This window comes from Homarus americanus, unplaced genomic scaffold (genome assembly GCF_018991925.1).
Source record: "Homarus americanus isolate GMGI-L3 unplaced genomic scaffold, GMGI_Hamer_2.0 scaffold32583, whole genome shotgun sequence".
Lineage (NCBI taxonomy): Eukaryota > Metazoa > Arthropoda > Malacostraca > Decapoda > Nephropidae > Homarus > Homarus americanus.
The window spans coordinates 26,282,193-26,302,616 of NW_024713129.1; the positions used below are offsets into that span (position 1 = coordinate 26,282,193).

At 36.3% G+C, this 20,424-nt stretch overlaps 1 protein-coding gene across 1 annotated transcript in view; it reads right to left on the minus strand.

Annotated features, from left to right (window-relative positions):
- Positions 1 to 252: 252 nt before the first annotated feature.
- Positions 253 to 20,424, minus strand: part of LOC121869680 (relaxin receptor 1-like) — a 179,606-nt gene continuing 159,434 nt past the window's right edge. Inside the window, exons 17-21 of the mRNA XM_042371229.1 lie at positions 13,745 to 14,004; positions 12,909 to 13,137; positions 11,683 to 11,795; positions 8,089 to 8,208; positions 253 to 1,844 (exon numbers count right to left, since the gene is read on the minus strand). Coding sequence (XP_042227163.1) covers positions 1,713 to 1,844; positions 8,089 to 8,208; positions 11,683 to 11,795; positions 12,909 to 13,137; positions 13,745 to 14,004 — 854 coding nt within the window. The 3' untranslated portion in view covers positions 253 to 1,712. The remainder of the gene's footprint in view (positions 1,845 to 8,088; positions 8,209 to 11,682; positions 11,796 to 12,908; positions 13,138 to 13,744; positions 14,005 to 20,424) is intronic.

Here is a 20,424-nt window from a genome sequence, read left to right on the forward strand (position 1 = left end):
GGACAGATTCCTTTTATACACACACACACACACACAGAGGACAAAGGAAAGGTGATTCATACAATATGCAGGTAACTACAAGGACACAGAAACACAGATAGTTTCAAGCGATTTCGTGATTATTCACATCTTTAGAGGAGCAATAAAATCAAGGTGGCCGAGGAGGGTGTTGAGGTAGAATATATATATATATATATATATATATATATATATATATATATATATATATATATATATATATATTGTCTAGCTACAGTGCACTGGAAATAGTATACATCCACGGTGTATATACACTGTATCCCTGCGTTGTGTATATGCATGCTGAACCGTATACGTGTATATACTTGCCATACCAATTGTAATCTTGTATTATGATTTTATTGAATATATATTTATTTTTCTATCTATTTATTATGATTGAGAGTTAGACAGGTACTGGGAGATTTGTCACACACACACACACACATACACACACACACACCATTGGACCTTTTTAGAGTAGGACTGAACTTAGGTTCTCTTGAGAAACATATAAATGAGTGTTTCAGTTAAACCAGATTCTGCTGACTGATCGAAGTCTCCAATACATTTAAAGATAATATCAAAATGTGTTTTTATCCGTAGTAAAATTCATAATTCCTTCCTGATAATTTTAACTTTGCAGTTGGGGAAGTGAAGGTGGTCGAGTGATGTGGTGACAACGCTTCCTTGTTGCGCTCAAAGGCGCCCATTTTAAATGTGAGATAAGGGTAATTATGTGTTAGTTTAGATTTAAAAGGTTTGGGGAGGATATCATGAAGCTGGAGGTTGAAGAACTAAAGAAATGTAAGTAGAAAAAATGGAAACGAAAAGTTCGATATCGCTCGTGTAGGTTAAAAATAGATATCAGTTGAGGTGCCTCTTATGTCACGAGAGGAATGGTGAGATACTGCAAGCGTAGAGCCTCGGAGGATGTAAGTGTTAAGATATCACAAGTAAGTAGAGAGAATGAATGAAGTAAAGATGACACAACACAGTGTCTGGTGGCGCAAGGGAGAGGTATGACTGAGTGTTCAGTTGTGACAAATGGAATGATATACTACAGAAGAGGAAGTACTGGCTTGGAAAGATCAAATATCGCTAATGTGAGAAGTCAAAGGAGTACATACAAGCTCAGGTGTCAGTTGATTAAGCTCTTATGTTGCAGTAGAAGGGGATCAACTTGTTATATCTTGCAAGTTCTTAAGACTCAGATGAGAAGCTAAATAAATATAGTGATTGTATGCTTCTGATATTGCAGGTGGATGGGTGGATAAGATGTCGATGAAGAGGCACATGAAAGCGGGGTGGTTTAAATATCGTTACTTAATTAATAAAAAAAATTCATATTAAATCTGGGAAGTTTACATGGGTCATTTGAAATATTCAATTGATTAATGGTTTGAGAAAAACTATAGTTCTCGCAGATAAGATGGATTCACTTGTTGCAAGAAAGGAGTTCTGATACTGCACATGATTGCTTCCAGATGTCAAGGAATTTAAGACATACAGATGTCGCACGTTGAGGGATGACGTCCAATACGATGAATGTTCCATTGTCATAAGTGAGAGTTAAAACACAGTAGTCGGGTGTGGCAACTGGATAAAGCTGAAATATCACATTGAGTATAAAAGCTTAACATGGCGCAGGTGAAGGGAAGGTTAAGGATGACAGCCCAGGTGTCGCCAAAGGCTTAGATGTCACAGGTGGGCGGGCAGGTGCAGGGCGGGTGGTTGGTGTGGGCGGCCCCGTAAATGCCACGGTGTTCAAGACTCTGGCCACCCCTTGTCTTCTGTAGCCACGTGGAAGTGGTGCGTGTTGACATCTGTGAGGGGGGACACGGTGACTTTAAAACTCCGCACACCCTCACAGAACAACTCTCTCTCTCACGTACCCAAATGCACACAGACACACACTCCTACACATATACAGTATACCTCCACAAAACTCTCGTACGAGTCAGCAAACGTGCACACATACATACTGTATATATTTACCCAATCATATTCATATAATACAGTCACAAGCATACACAAACACTTACAAACACAAATACATACATAAGAACTTATATCCCTAAACAAACGGACACACACACACACACACACACCTGGCGTTATACATTATCAGAAAAGTGCCAAATGTATTTTGCTTTGTATTAAAGTGTTGTATTTCATAATTGTGTACTCTTTTAAAGTATAAGGCATTCCTTAGGAGTTCAGATACAAGTGTCAGTTCAAATGCCAGCTCAAGTGTAATGATCAAGTGCCGAGTTCAAGTTCACGGTTAAAGTGCCAGTTTCATATCCAAGGAATTCAAGTTTCAGGTCGGAAATTCACAGAAACCCCACAGGATGGAGTGAGAGTGAATGGTCCTCACTGCTTGACTGAGGCTGCTGTCCTAGGTTGTTGTTTTTTTGCGTGTGATTTTGGTCTAGACTCTAGAGTTAAGGAATCTACAAGTTATATTAACTCGAGACAATATCGCAGGTGGTCTATGTGGGGCTATATAAGTGCCAGCCCCCCCATAACTCTTATGATAACATTTACATTTTTAGTTTGGACGTAACTGTAAGAAAGAAGTAAGTTTAAATCTTGTATTTAGCCTTCACAGCTGCAATCAATGCAAAACAACTATCCACCTTTCTGTGGCAGCTCAGGTCCACGTTATAGCTTGTCTGTGACCCATAGTTGCTGGGAATATATATATATATATATATATATATATATATATATATATATATATATATATATATATATATATATATATATATATATATATATATATGTAATATTCAGAAATTTCAGTGTAATTTCAAACGCCGTGCCATTGGCGATACTGAGTTCAAGGTCGTCTGAGGGAAGACAGCGCTTCCGCACGTAGTGAGAGTTTCTGGAACTAGGCCTATACGATATTAAATGTAATTTACCGAATTAATATGGAGGCGAATTATGAAATTAAATATCAGTTATTAAATTAAAAATAATTATAGATCGTTTCCTAGTCTGAAAATGTTGGTACGTCCTCCTAATTTAGCTGTTAATCGTCTGGTAAATAAGTCATTTCTGAAAAGCGTGAACCAGTGAGCAAGCGTGGCTGGGGAGTTGTGAGAGAGGTCAAGCGGGAGGACCATCTCTGTTCTGTACCCAGGAGAGACGGACCGCGTGAACTGGTTCCTTCTTTTATTTAACATCAGTATTATCAAGTAAGTTTTATTCAATCTCAGACAAAGCTAGATAGGGTGGTAGGAACAAACGGTGATGTGAGACAATAGCTAACAGCTTGGGGTTTTTCAGGGTTCTGTAGAGCCCACGCGGTGTGAAACGTCTACGGTATGATAACGTCCACTGGCGGTATGAGAGGAGTGGTGAAGCGATCTGTATGACCGTCCACTGACCTGGGTTTGAGCCACCTGTTGAGTATGGTGAGAGTTGGAGTGAAACCAGCTGTCTGGGTGCCCAACTAACGACGTGACGATCATTTGGGGTCATCAGCTCTCCTTTACCTAGGCTCACAATACCACATACCTTCAAGCAGCTTAGTGAAAACATTTTACTAAAGGGAAGCTAAAGCTTCTCTCAACTGTACAAGGTCTGATTGGCTCAATCCCTTCCGTTTCATGGATGTACTGGGGGTAAAGTGAAGCCAGCTGAGTGAATACAGGGCCACACACTAGGGCCAGGAGTCTAGTGGAACTTAGAGGTACATTTTCCAAGGTTGAGAAAGGCTGGTTTGGGCCTTAAACTACGGGTGCCTGTTGGTTGTGCCTTAAAAAACTACGGAAGGCAGGTGGAATCTATGTGTTAGGTTAGGAAGCATGGTTCACGGGTATTGGTGGACTCAGTAACTTCTTAATAATAGTGATAATATTTTTGTGTGCAGTTAATATCTCTTAAATAATTTTGATAGTATTTTTTTCTATGTTGTGTCACTAATTGATGCCAGAGAATGAGGGAACTGTTTTTCAGATGAGGTTCCTCCTCTCTGTTGTAAGTGATACTATGATTTAGTTCTTTAATGCATTTAATATTTCTTTATAATTTCAATCTCAGGTATAACCTTAGTTCCCCAGAGTAGTGTTTAAGTTAGGTTAGGAGGTGGGCATCTGTTGGGGGTAATAAAATTTTGTTGAGTGCCCTGAAGGCCTATTCATGGTGGAGTTAATAAGTTCGTATTTTTTTATACCATTTTCAAAGTGCTTGATATAATTTTGTTGAGTGCCCTTAAGGCCTATTCATTATAGAATTATTAATTTCTTATTTTTTTAATACCATTTTCTCAGTGATTGATATTATTTTGTTGAAAGCCCATAAGGCCTGTTTCAAGGGCACAAGCAACATTTCTTAATACTTTGAATTTATTGTTGTCTAATGAGGCATTGTCTAAGTTTCTAATAATTGCAATATCATGTATAACTTTTATTCCCCAGAGTAGTGTTTTAAGTTCAGGTTAAGAGGTGCGCATATGTTGGTGTACCATTATTTGACTGTCTGTAGTGTTGGAGGGAATATAAGTGTCTAAATTTTACAGTGTGTCTCATTCATCCCAGTCACAGACGCTATCCTTCCACGGGTCACGGACAATTAATTTTGTTAAGTAAATTTAAGTGTTCTTGTGCTGGTTCGGATTTTTCTCAAAAGGGCGCTTCCACTGCAATTTCCTTCTAATAATTAATAAACCCCAAGTCAAGTGAGAAATTAAAGTCCAGTAATTCCGACCGGTTACATATATATATATATATATATATATATATATATATATATATATATATATATATATATATATATATATATATATATATATATATATATATATATATATATATATATATATATATATATATATATATATATATATATATATATATATATATATATATATATATATATATATATATATATATATATATATATATATATATATATATATATATACTGTATATATATATATATGAAATAGAAGTGCAGAACAAGTTATATATATACAGAGGAGGGTGAGAACAAGTCCACAGAGGTCAAGTATATACTGTATATATAACTTGTTCTGCACTTCTATTTTAGTTTGTACTCACCCCTGAAGATGGATATATATATATATATATATATATATATATATATATATATATATATATATATATATATATATATATATATATATATATATATATATATATATATATATATATATTTCATGTAAATCCACAATGAAAACGTGGATAAAGATAAATCTTGATAAAATCACACTAACATGGTGTACCCAAACATTATCCACCACTACAAGGATCACAAGTGGCTGCGTGAACGCGCAATTCTGGCACCAAAGAATGAAACAGGGGTTGAAATCAACATGACTCTACTCAGGCAGCTTCCAGGTAGTGAGACCTCATTCAAATCTGTTGATACAGTAATCGACCAGGACCAAGCAGTCCAGTACCCTGCAGAATTCCTTAATTCTTTGGAGCCCGCTGGAATGCCTCCTCACCACCTCACTCTAAAGATTGGAACTCCTATAATGTTCTAAAGAAATCTTGAACCACCAATCCTCTGCACTGGCACAAGACTGGTGGTGAAGAACATGATGCCACATGTACTGGAAGCTACAATACTGACAGGAAAAGCTAAAGGAGAGGACGCTTTTATACCAAGGATACCTCTCATCACCACTGACCTGCCATTTGAGTTCAAGCGACTTCAGTTCCCGGTTAAAGTGAGCTTTGCCATGACCATCTATAAAAGCCAGGGACAGTCCCTAAAGATGGTTGGCCTAAACCTGGTGTTTCCTTGCTTCTCTCATGGACAGTTCTATGTTGGATGCTCCAGAGTGGGAACTGGCAAAAATCTGTACATACTTGCTGTTAATGGTAAAACCAAAAATGTGGTCTACCTTAAGTTGCACTACATGTGAGACATTGTGGAGCCTCCCGGACTTGCTGTTAATGGTGGTCTACCTTAATGTACAGTGAGACTGGAGCTCCCGGAGGGTGGGTCCTACCGTGGCCGAAAGAGGGCGATTCCGCTAGTATATATATATATATATATATATGCTGATAACCACAAGGAAAAAGAAAACACGAAGTTCCCAAGCGCTTTCGTGCAATTCATATCTTCAGGGGTGAGTACAGACTAAAATAGAAGTGCAGAACAAGTTATATACTTTATATACAGAGGAGGGTGAGAACAAGTCCACAGAGGTCAAGTATAGGTAATGACCCTCACAGATTCCCTGGAGAATATTCCCTTGCCCGTCTCAAAAAATAGTTTCATTGAACTTATCAAACTGTGTATTAAGGAATGTAAATTTGAATTCAATGGAGAATATTATGCTAAATGATTTGGTAGGGCGATGGGTAATCCACTTTCACCAGTGTTGAGCAACTTATGTATGGAATTTTTTGAGAAGAAACTACTAAGAAATAATTTACCACCTTTAGCAGTTTGTTTTAGATATGTAGATGATGTAATATGTCTTAGGCCATGTGATGAAGACTTAAAAGCCTTTCTACCACTACTTAACAATTTAGTCCCCTCTATCAAATTCACAGTGGAATTAGAAAGTGACTGCAGATTAACATTCCTAGACTGTCTGATCCACAGAGTAGGTAACACCTTTAAGTTCAGTATATATAGGAAACCTACCAATGTGTGTTCATATAATCATTATTATACTGCCCACTATAATAGTCAAACAGTCAGTATTCTCATTAATGTTTTTACGTGTTCTACGAATATGCAGTACGGAATTTTTTGTTGAGGAATATAAATATATTTATAATATTGGATTGAATTTATAATACCCTAGTTCTTTTTTAGACAAATGTTTTAACATCACTAAGAATTTTTTTTACAGACCTGATCGTAAACCTCCCCATGCGTTTACAAAGGGAAAATCTTGTCTAACAAATCTGCTGACATTTTTTAGGAAAGTCTTCGAGGTAGTAGAAAATGACGAAAATTACGATGTTATTTACTTAGACTTTAGCAAAGCGTTTGACAGAGTACCACATCAGAGGCTTCTGAGAAAAGTTCAGGCTCGTGGTATCGAGGGGAAGTTTTAAATTGGATAAAATCGTGGCTTACCGATAGAACACAGACAGTCAGCGTAGATGGTGTTAAATCTGAGTGGGGTTGTGTAACCAGTGGGGTTCCCCAGGGGTCAGTACTGGGCCCACTTTTGTTCATAATTTACATAAACGATCTAGATACTGGGATCAGCAATGACATAAGCAAGTTTGCGGATGACACCAAAATAGGGCTGCAGATTAATTCAGGGCAGGATGCAAATGCACTCCAAGAGGATTTAAACAAACTGCAGGAGTGGTCAGAGAAATCGCAAATTAAATTCAACACACCCTAATATATATGCAAGTAAATCACTGTAGGTGCGCGTGATCTAGGTATATGCATAATTTCACACAGTTTTACAGTCTTACACAGTCTTACACACTCTTACAGTCTCACGAAGTCTTAGGCTGACTCAGTCTTACAATCTTAAACAGTCTTACTCAAGTCTTACTAAGATTTACACAGTTTTAAACATTTATACACAATTTACACAGCTTTAAACATTTATACACAATTTACACAGTTATACACAGTCTTGCAAAGGCTTTCACGGTTTACACAATCTTACACAGGCTAACACATTCTTACAAATTAAAAGTCTCACAGTCTTGCACAGTCTTAGAGAGTTTCAAACAGTCTTACAAAGTCTCACGTAATCCTACAGTCCTACACAGTACACAGTCTTTCACAACCTCAAACAGTTTTACACTGTCTTACACGGTCTTACAAAATAACACAGTCTGACACAGTTTTGCAGAGTCTTACACAGTCTGACAGTCTGACACAGTCTTACACAGTCTGACAGTCTGACACAGTCTTAGAAAGTCACACAGTCTGACACAGTCTTACACAGTAACACACATTTTCACACAGTCTTACAAAGTCTCACATAGTCTCACACATTATTATACAGTCTCACACAGTTTTACACAGTCTTACACAGTCTCACATAGTCTTAAAAAGTCTCACAAAAATCCCACAGTCTCACACAGTCCTTCATAGTCTCACCTGTGCAGTCTGGAAGCGGCCACGGTAAATCATCACGTAGGAGTTGGAGGGGTTAGAATCTGTGCCCGTCCTGGGGGGCGACACCGGCCACCTGCTCATGTGAAACACCATCTTCACCACCTGTAACATATTGTACACTGTAACACTGCCTGTATACATGTAACAGTGCCTGTATACATGTAACACTGCCTGCATGTAACACTGCCTGCATACATGTAACACTGCCTGTATACATGTAACACTGGCTGTAACATTAGCCGTGACTCCTGTAACACTAACTGTAACATTGGCCGTGACTCCTGTAGCACTAACTGTAACATTGGCCGTGACTCCTGTAGCACTAACTGTAACATTGGCCGTGACTCCTGTAGCACTAACTGTAACATTGGCCGTGACTCCTGTAACACTGGCTGTAACATTGGCTGTGACTCCTGTAGCACTAACTGTAACGTTGGCCGTGACTCCTGTAACACTGGCTGTAACATTGGCCGTGACTCCTGTAACACTAACTGTGCATTGGCCGTGACTCCTGTAGCACTAACTGCAACATTGGCGTACTCCTGTAACACAACGTGACATTGGCCGTGACTCCTGTAGCACTAACTGTAACATTGGCCGTGACTCCTGCACTAACTGTAACTAGCACTAACTGTAACATTGGCCGTGACTCCTGTAACACTAACTAACATTGGCCGTGCCTCCTGACTGTAACATTGGCCGTGACTCCTGTAACACTAACTGTAACATTGGCCGTGACCCTGTAACACTAACTGGCGTGGCCGTGACTCCTGTAACATTAACTGTAACATTGACCGTGACTCCCTGCAACACTGGCTGTAACATTGGCCGTGACTCCTGTAACACTGAACAGCTGTAACACTAACATTGGCCGTGACTCCTGTAACACTAACTGGTAACATTGCCGTGACTCCTGTACACTAACTGTAACATTGACCGTGACTCCGTAACACTGGCTGTAACATTGGCCGTGACTCCTGTAACACGTGATGTAACTGCTGTAACATTGGCCGTGACTCCTGTAACACTAACTGTAACATTGGCCGTGACTCCTGTAACACTAACTGTAACATTGGCTGTGACTCCTGTAACACTAACTGTAACATTGGCCGTGACTCCTGTAACACTAACTGTAACATTGGCCGTGACTCCTGTAACACTAACTGTAACATTGGCTGTGACTCCTGTAACACTAACTGTAACATTGGCCGTGACTCCTGTAACACTAACTGTAGCATTGGCCGTGACTCCTGTAACACCAACTGTAGCATTGGCCGTGACTCCTGTAGTGGACGTCTCCCCTACAACCCCCTACAACTGCCTAGCGGCGTCACCACCTGCCACCACATTCCAACGTGCCGTTGCCTAGCAACCAAGCGAGAGCTGTCCCCAGATGTTACCGTATCTTAGCAACGGAACTAGTCACCGGCTACTTCTCGGGTTTTCCCAACATGACTCATAGAGGACTGGCGGCTGCTGCTGGGTGTATATAAGCTCTGTCTCTCCATTGAGATTGATTCAGACCATTCTTCTTGAACAAGCAACACCTCCTCCTCCGCCGCTGCCTGGCTGCCTTAGCTCCTCCTCGCCTGCCTGGCGGTCCTCGCTCCCGCCAGCGAGCATGGCGACCCACCAGCTGTCCTCTGAGCTTCCTCACCAACCAACTCTCATTCTGGCCCATCTTCCTGAACACGCAACACCTCCTCCCAGCAAGCTCCTAGCTGTCCAGCATTCATTCAACCAGGAGGCCAGCAACAGGCAACATCTTCTCTAACGAAGCTCCTGCACATCTACCTCCTTCAACACGCTACTCACCGAACGTCTTCTACTGAGCAGCTCCCCACCACACGGCATCTCCAGCACCAGACTGTCTATCATATAACTATATTATACAAGAAAACCACCACCTTAGAGTTTCCTTCCATCCTGAGTGCTAGACAACATAAATATCTCGATACCCCTACACTCCCGTAACACTGGCTGTAATATTGGCCGTGACTCCTGTAACACTTACTGTAATACATCTAACGCTGGCTGTAAGCATGCAACATTGGTTGTACTACTGACTGTGTATACTTGCAACATTGGCTGTATGCATATAACACTGGCTGTATACATGTAACGCTGGCTGTAATGCTTGTAGCACTGGCTGTATATATGTAACACTGGTTGTATACACGTAACACTGGTTGTATACATGTAATACTGGTTGTAAGATATATATATATATATATATATATATATATATATATATATATATATATATATATATATATATATATATATATATATATATATATATATATATATATATATATATATATATATATATATATATATATATATATATATATATATATTTTTTTTTTTTTTTTTTTTTTTTTTTTCAGCATCTGTGATCCAGGTAAAATGTTGAAAAAAGAACCATTGGTAGCAACTGAAAAAAAAAATTATATACTAATACTAATAATAATAATACTAATACTAATACTAATAATAATAATAATAATACTAATAGTAATAAAAATACTAATAATAATAATACTAATAATAATAATAATACTAATACTACTACTCCTAATAATAATACTAATAGTAATAATACTACTACTACTACTAATAATAATAATAATACTACCACTAATAATAATAATACTAATACTAGTACTAATAATAATAATAATACTAATAGTAATAATAATACTAATAATAATAATAATAATACTAATAATACTAATACTAATAATACTACTAATAAAATACTACTACTACTAATAATAATAATACTAATAATAATACTAATACTAATAATACTAATAATAATAATACTAATGATATTAATAATAATAATAATACTCATAATACTACTACTACTACTAATAATAATAATAATACTAATACTAATAATACCAATAATACCAATACCAATAATAATAATAATAATAATAATAATAATAATAATAATAATAATAATAAAAATTATAATAATAATAATAATAATAATAATAATAATAATAATAATAATAATAATAATAATAATACTAATAATACTAATAATAAGAACACTAATAATAATACTAATAATAATAATACTAATACTAATACTAATACTAATACTACTACTACTACTACTAATAATAATAATACTCATAATAATAATACTACTACTACTGCTAATAATAATACTAATACTAATACTAACACTAATAATAGTAATAATAATACTAATACTACTAATAATACTAATAATACTAATAATAATAATACTAATAATAATAATACTACTAATGATAATAATACTAATAATACTAATAATAATTATACTAATAATAATAATAATACTAATGATAATAATACTAATAATAATAATAATAATAATAATAATATTATTGTTAATATTATTAATAATAATATTATTTATATTATTATTATTATTATTATTATTATTATTATTATTATTATTATTATTATTATTATTATTATTATTTTATTATATTGCAATCCTCCAATTGAATATTTTATCATTATTTTTTTCTGATAATTTTGAATATAATTCTTACCATTACCGTGACTTACCTGTTGCTTGAAGATCTTGGTAGCCAGAGTGTAGAGGATGGGGTTGAGAGCTGAGTTGACAGGTAAGACGAACACCGCCATCCAAGCGTATAGGGTCCTGTCTATCACCACACCTGCGATCGACAACCTGTTATTGTGGTGATGCTGATGGTGATGATTATAATGGTGATGATAGTGGTGATGTTGACGTTACTGATGATGATGATTATTATGATGATGATGATGGTGGTGGTGATGATGATGATGATGATGATGATGGTGAGATTATGATGGTGATGATAGTGGTGAAGATGACGATACTGATGATGGTGATTACTATGATGATGATGATGATGATAGTGATGATTATAATGGTGATGATAGTGGTGATGATGACGATGTTGATGATGGTGATTATTATTATGATGATAATGATGGTGATGATTATGATGGCGGTGACGGTGATGGTCATGATGATGACGACGTTGGTGAAACTGATGGTCATGATTATGATAATGATGCTGTTGGTTATGACGGTGATGATGGTGTGATGATGATGATGGTGTGATGATGATGAGGATGATGATGATGGTGATGATTATGATGATGGGGATGATGACGGTGGTGATGATGATGATGATTATGATAATGGTGGTGATGATGATGATGATGATGATATTGGTAATTATGATGTTAGTGATTATGATGGCGGTAGTGATGATGTGGTAATATGGATGGTGTTAAATAAAATACTAACGATAATAACATTATTAATATAGAAACAATAATTAGAGGAGCAGCAGTGATTATGAATATGATAATAGTAGTGATTATAACACCAAAACCACACAAACACACTACTACTACTACTACTTTGCTGTCACTCGGAATCGAGTATGACGATCATCCAGCTATGGTACAATGATATGAGTTATTAAGGATGGACAGGTGGGAGCCGAGATACCGAAACTGAGTAACATTAGAGAGGGTAGTACGGTTAAGTTGGATGGATGGTGGAGGTGTGTCTGAACCAGAGGCAGGTTGAAAGAAAATTTGAGTTTTATGTACATTCACCTCAAGGCCGAAGTATGCATACGCATCTGTGTAGGTGATCAGGATCTCCTGTAGGTCGTGTTCAGTGTGAGCAACATGGGTGAGGTCGTCTGCATACTGAGGTTCTGCAATAGAAGCTGCCGACACATTTGTTCTACACACACACACACACACACACACACACACCATATTACCTCCCAGGGCGATGACTTTAATAACAATAACAGGCATCCAGCAGAGGAAGTCGGTGCCCACGATGAACGCGAACCTCTTCACTAGGATTCTGTCCTGCTTCTCCTGCGTCGACCTGAGCGACATCTGGGACTCCCTAATGGCTAAGATCATCCTCCCGTAGGCGTAAGCGATGAACATGAAGGCTACCAGGTTGAAACCAATGAAGATAATGGCAGAGTGTTCCCACGCCTGCACAAAGGAAAAACAGGAGAACAAACTGTATAGGTAATTCAAGTAAATTTAGAAATCAAATCCTGTATAATTTCATTCCATTACCGTCGCACACACACACACACACAAGCAAACACACACACCCACACACATACATATATATATATATATATATATATATATATATATATATATATATATATATATATATATATATATATTAGCCACTATCTTATTCGTCCTTAATATTATCCACGCTCACACTAATCTCACCTAACTTAATTTAGTCTAGCATTGTCCTATAGATCGTGTTAGGGTTGTTTAAGCATCCTATGAAATAAGCTGGGGGCAAATTTTCACTTCACTACTGCAGGTGTCCACGACTGTTAAATAGTTCATTCGTCTTCTATTTGTAATTTTTGGCCTCTAACGAATACCCAAATTTCGTTCACATCTTTGACGAAGAGTCATACCAAACCTTTTTACTTAACTTTACCTTCGGCTGATGTAGGGGTTGTAGTAGTTATGTTCACAACCTTTTACCCTGTCGTAAGGGTACAGTTGTATATTCACGGCCTCTTACCTTGGTATAGGGATCGTAGTTATTGCATTCAGAACAATTTACCTTGGCATAGGGGTCGTGGATATGCAGCGGAAGGCACATGCCATTACTGCCATAGAAGTTGTCACCGTAGTACTGGATGCCGAGGAGCGGGAGGAGAGCTAGGAGGGCGGCCAAGGTCCAGGTGATACTCATCACCCCAACAGGTATACGCAAGTTCCTCTCCTTCAGGGTCAATGGATGTACGATGGAGAAGTAACGGTCGAGCGTGATGGTGGTGAGTGTGAAGACCGACGCCTCTGAGCTGAGTGTACTGAGGAACCCTGTGAAAGTGTGTGAGATTGTGGCCAACACTGAATCAAACAACAGTGATAAAGAGCTAACCATAAGCTGCGTTAGTGAGGATTGGACAGCAGTTCTATCAGTGAGTGAGTGAGTGCGGTATATATATATGTATATATATATATATATATATATATATATATATATATATATATATATATATATATATATATATATATATATATATATATATATATATATGTATGTGTGTGTGTGTGTGTGTGTGTGTGTGTAACTTATCGGAATTCATGTTGGGGTTTATTTTTTTAAATTTTTTTACCGGGAATAGCCCACCCGGGCAAAGGTCATCGACCCACAACTGGGTCTTGGGAGCGAAAAAATAAGAGTAAAAAGAAATTAAAAATAGAAAAGAAAAATAATATATTAATCTACACCACGAAGATGCAGGAAAACCAGCTTCTTTTGAAGTGAGACAGATTTTAAGAGTATGGAAACACAGAAGACAGAGCATTCCACAGTTTGGCTGTGTGAGGAAAGAAGGATGTACTATAACGGGCTACTCTAGTGTGACCGATATCCAAATTAATATGTTACTTTTAGTATTTACCGTGACCTAGACTGGTGTTCCTGAGATTAGGGTTAAAGAGACACTTGTATTAATCATCAGCACCACCTTACAGCACTGGAAAATTATTAATTACACAGGACAATGGTTCATTTGGATCTACCCCTCAACATATCCTGCTTCGCTAGACACCACTATTATCAGTGTACGAAAATATGACACTGGTCCCAATGTGAGCTCAAAACGTCCCAATAATTACCCAAAACCCGCGCACGTCCCTGTATGTTCAGTTCTGGTGCCCTTATTATAGAATAGATATCAATTCACTGGAGTCGGTGCAGCGAAGAATGACGAAAATGATTCCGGGACGTAAAAACCTTCCATATCAAGATTGGTTAAAGAAACTAAACTTGCATTCCCTAGAAGGACGAAGAGTACGAGGAGATATGATAGAAGTATTTAAGTGGGTGAAAGGAATCAATAAAGGCGATATAGATAAAGTTCTTATAATATCCGAGCAGGATAGTACTCGTAGCAACGGATTTAAGTTGGATAAGTTTAGGTTTAGGAGGGAGATAGGAAGGAACTGGTTCACAAATAGGGTGGTGGACGAGTGGAACAAGCTTAGCAACTTTGTAGTAAGTGCTGGAACGCTGAAAAGTCTTAAAAGGAGCCTAGATAGATTTATGGATTATAGAGATTGGTAGTAACTCTCGACAGGAGCTGCCATACACAGGCCAACCGGCCTATTGCAGACTCCTTATTTCCTTATGTTCTTATGTTCTAGTTTTTAATGTTCGCTAGGAGAGGGATTGAGATGCACGATAAAAAAAAAGAACTATCTAAACTTAAAACAACAATAAAGTTCTGGTTGTTTGAACTTATAAAAACTTTAAATGCTGTTTTCTCCTTTTTTTTAATTTGGCGCTTCACCTCCTTGTAATGAGGAGCGCCTCATATTATAGCTGGCTTTTAACTTCGTCAACAGTGTATGAATGAACTTGATAACGTACATTTCTTAGGCCTCGTGGCACCAGCTGGTCACTTAGTTCCCGACTCCCCAACTCGGAGCTTGGTGCGCTGCGCACAAAGGCTTTGTTTAGGTCTGATCACGGGGCGTGGCATGTACAGTACTCATGACTCTCGCTCCACTTATGTTTCCCTATTTGTTAAATCAGTAATTTTCGTTTTAAATTTCAGAATATCACACACACATATACATATATATATATATATATATATATATATATATATATATATATATATATATATATATATATATATATATATATATATATATATATATTGTTACGCCGTCTCTTAATTTACTTTAATATCCAAGGTTCTAGGCGTAACCAAACAAAAAGTAAAGTGAAGTAAATCAAAAGGGAATAAAAATAAATAAAGTTAACCTTTAAGAATTTAATTAAATAAAATACCAACACAATAAAGAGCATCGTAGGCTGTCACAACAAATTGATTCACTATCGAAACCTTTAAGACACAAATGATACTAAAACATCGAAACATGAAAAGAATAAAAATAAAGCATTGGATTACGTTAACACTGCATAAACATATAAAAACTAACACTGAAATTAACTATGGTGAAACAACACTGAATTACTGAAATGTAACTAAGCAAACACTGATGGATACATAAGAGACATAAATAGGTACTCACATAGATATACCACATTGGTGGTGACAGGTACAACATAGAAATAAAATGAAGTATAAGTAACAGGTGACGAGTGTCACTCAAAACAACGTGAACTGAAGGACAAGAGGACTGGACTGCACTCTGTCTGCTGATGGAGTGCTATATATAGGCTAGGCTTCCCGCCAATGTGACCAGCAGGCGAAACATGGGTCGTTTAACGATGCAGATGGTCGTTTAGAGAAACAAAGAATGCTTGTTACAATACTAAATTAAGAAATAAGATGGGCTTGAACAAATAATAACAGTTAAAACCTTAACCCCACAGGGTAAGGTGACTAGATTATATAATAGTAGATATAACACATCATTACAGGAATAATATGGGACAACATGGAAGCATGTTATATAAAAAAAATAGAAAAATAAGACACGGTCGTAACAATATATATATATATATATATATATATATATATATATATATATATATATATATATATATATATATATATATATATATATATATATATATATATATATATATATATATATATATATATTTTTTTTTTTTTTTTTTTTATGGGGGTTAGCCCACCCGGGCACAGGTCACTGACCCACATCAAGGCCTGGGGGGTGAAAATGTAATAATAATAATAATAATAATAATAATAATAATAATAATAATAATAATAATAATAATAATAATAATAATAATAATAATAATAATAATAATAATAATAATAATAATTCATATTAAATAAAATTTATAATAAATAATAAAAAATTATAAATAAAATAATAATAATTCTTAGTAAATAAAATTGTTAATAAAAAATAAAAAATTAAAAATAAAATAATAATGACAACAATAATAATAATAACACTAATAATAATAATAATGACAATAATAAAGAACCATAAAGAAATGTAAAAATGAAAAAAAATCAATAGTGAGAAACAATATATGCATGTTGTGTTCTCAAAGTAAGAGAAACAATTGAAACCCTGCAATTGTGTGCAAATGAGGCAGAAAGTCAGATCAGCAACCTGGGACTTGGTCATAATTTTCGTGATGCCATATAGCAGCAGGGTCTACCATTAGACAACACATTATGCTTCCAATATTTTCCCAGGCAGTAGTACCTCCCTGTTTGGTAGCAGGTAAAAACATAGGTACAGATTCATGCCTATTACGGAGGCAGCTGACGAATATGACAGATCTCACCAACTCATATAAGTATTAATTCAATTATTTTTATTTATATATTTTTTTTTTTACTTTATTGGGCACCCCTCCTACATCCTGTGCAAGGTGAAGCGCAGAAGCGCTTACAGCGCCCTTCTGGGAAGCATGTTAAGTTCATGTCTCATGAGTTAAGGGGGTAGAAGCCTGAAGGGTCATAGGCTTTTTTGTCAAGGGCATAGAAGCCTGAAGAGTCATAGGTTTTTGTCAGCAAGTTATTGGAAGTTCCAACAACTTTCCCTGAATACGAATTCGCAGCTTTTCGATTTAAAACAGGTACCTACTTTACTGCTAGGCGAACAGGGACCAAGGAGGCTAGAGAGTGTGTCCAAACAACTTTCCACCGGCCCGGGAATCGAACCCGTGACATCTCGCTTGCTAGGCAAGAGCGGTACCGCTCTACCACCGGCGCCCCAATTCAACTATTGGAGGGTAAATTATATACTGTACCTTAGTAAAATTGACCAGGCCTGCCGCGCTATTGAACAGAGATAATATGTACACTGACAGAGGCATAGGAACACTGACAGAGATATATATACACACTGACAGAGGCATACGTACTCTGACAAAGGCTTATATACACTGGCGAGGATGTGATGAAAACTAATACACAGGAACGTTTCCTTTTGAATATCTATTCATGTTTCCTCTAGTCAACAAAATCTACACAAGTAATTTTATCCAATAATGTAAATAAGAGTACAGATTTAAGCATATAGTATAAGTACACTATAGTAATATCCATGGACTTATTCCCTGTGTGTATTGTTGGTTCATACGACTGTATCTTTATCTGATTGCTTTTAATTAAAGCTTCTTAAGTATGCAAACTAAATCCCCAATTTTTTTTTTTAAATTATCCCCTGGATAACAAAAGATTAACATATCTGAAACACGGTATATATATATATATATATATATATATATATATATATATATATATATATATATATATATATATATATATATATATATATATATATATATATATATATATATATATATGTGTGTGTGTGTGTCACAAATCTCTTTATATGATAACTTTTCTTTCTTAATATGATAGCCTCCTAATTAATTGTCTAGAAAAAAAGAAACGTATTAAATATTTCTCAACTACTCTATTAAAGAGTCTGAATAATATTTTGTCCAGAAATAGCCACAAGGAACTGGGTCCTCGGAGCACCACTACAGAACTCATTGAATGAAATTAAGTGACCCATGTAACCCAACACGACTGAAACCATCAAGCCTTTTTCCTCCTTAGTGATCAGGACTGTTCTTCTTAAGTGCTGGCGCTCATGTTGTTCTTCTTCTTTTAGAAAAGTTCGACGTATGACCAATACTGTCCTTTTTGGGCGGTCAAGTAAATTTAACGTCAGTTCACAGAGATTCAAGACACAAACAAAAACACACAAACTAACGCATAGAGGAGAATATTTTATCACCCATACTATATACAAATAATGGTTGCCCCATGTGGACGAGGATGGTCGGCCCTCGGGCCACCTAGGCGTGAGTTTGTTTAAGGTGTAGAAGCTGTCATCAACACAACAACCTCACCCAAAGTTAAAGAGTTGCATGACCCAGTGTCAAGGAATTGTCTGAAAAGCCCGGAAAACTCACCAACTGCACTGGCTAACCATTACCCCAAAACAGGATCCTCAAATCGATTAACATCCAGGTTCCCAGTTACTGTTGGGTAGACAGAGGCAAATGATGTAAACAAAAATTACCCATAGTTTCACCTTGCCCAAAAATCGAACCCGGGACAACTCGCTTACGAGGCGAGCATGCTGACCATTACATCACAGGTCGCCATCCATACCAACACGAAGTTGAGAGTACTTAATTATTATGAACCACAGCTATAAAGGATATAATAATTGGGTCACCGCATATAGATCATACGAATCAAATGTGTTCTATTATGTGTTATCTTATATTATTAAGTTATATTATGTGTTCTATTATATGTTATAATTATATGTTATATTATATATGTTATTTATTATCTGATCTATTATGTGTCCAATTATGTATTAGCTTCTGTCAAATGTACAGACAGTAACAATTATATAAATGTGGGCTATACGAGACATATAATAATTATTTAATTTGCATCACCCTAATTAACGAGATACTAAGATTGCAAGGGTCAGCAGCACTAAGTGACCAGCCTTTTGCGTTGTAGATCACTGTATCTGAAACACCACGAAGCTCTATCAATCACCTCCTATATTCTCTCGTAAACGGACAGTTGCCCGTCTTCGGTTAATTCGTCATTACGCCAACATACTGTGCACATATTTTGAAAATAAACTAGAAAGCAGTATAGTGTTTTGAGTGAACATCAAACAATCTGAAACAATTACAAACAGATATTACAAGTGATTTATTTAACTTACAAGCTAATAACTACAAGGCAAGTTACAAGAGTTACAAGTGACAGTAGTGAAGATAGTATACAAGTTACATGTCATCACCATTAGTTATAGTTATAGTTATATTTGTTACCAAAAATGTGTTCTATTATATGTTACATAGGTAATATTATATGTATATGCTCTTAATATACAAGTACTGTACATTATATTATGTATACACGATAATGTGCATTATGTTATTGTTGCTTTTAACTTAGCCTATTATATCAGAATTTAGATCTGTGTTCATTTAGCTGGTAAAGATAAATCGTAATTTTTATTATACAGATCTGTCAGATATACTGTACCAGAGGCCGGTAATTACCACGTGATTAAAGCTTTTACGATGATGATGAAGCACGCTATGGAGTTTGTGTCTGTCTGTCTGAGTGTGTGTGTGTGTTGGTGTCTATGTGTGAATCTGTATGGTTGTCTGAGTGTGTGTTGGTGTGTGTATCTGAATGTCTGTGTGGGTGTCTGTGTCTGAGTGTCTGTGTAGGTATCTGTGTCTGAGTGTCCATGTGAGTGTCTTGGTCTGAGCGTCTG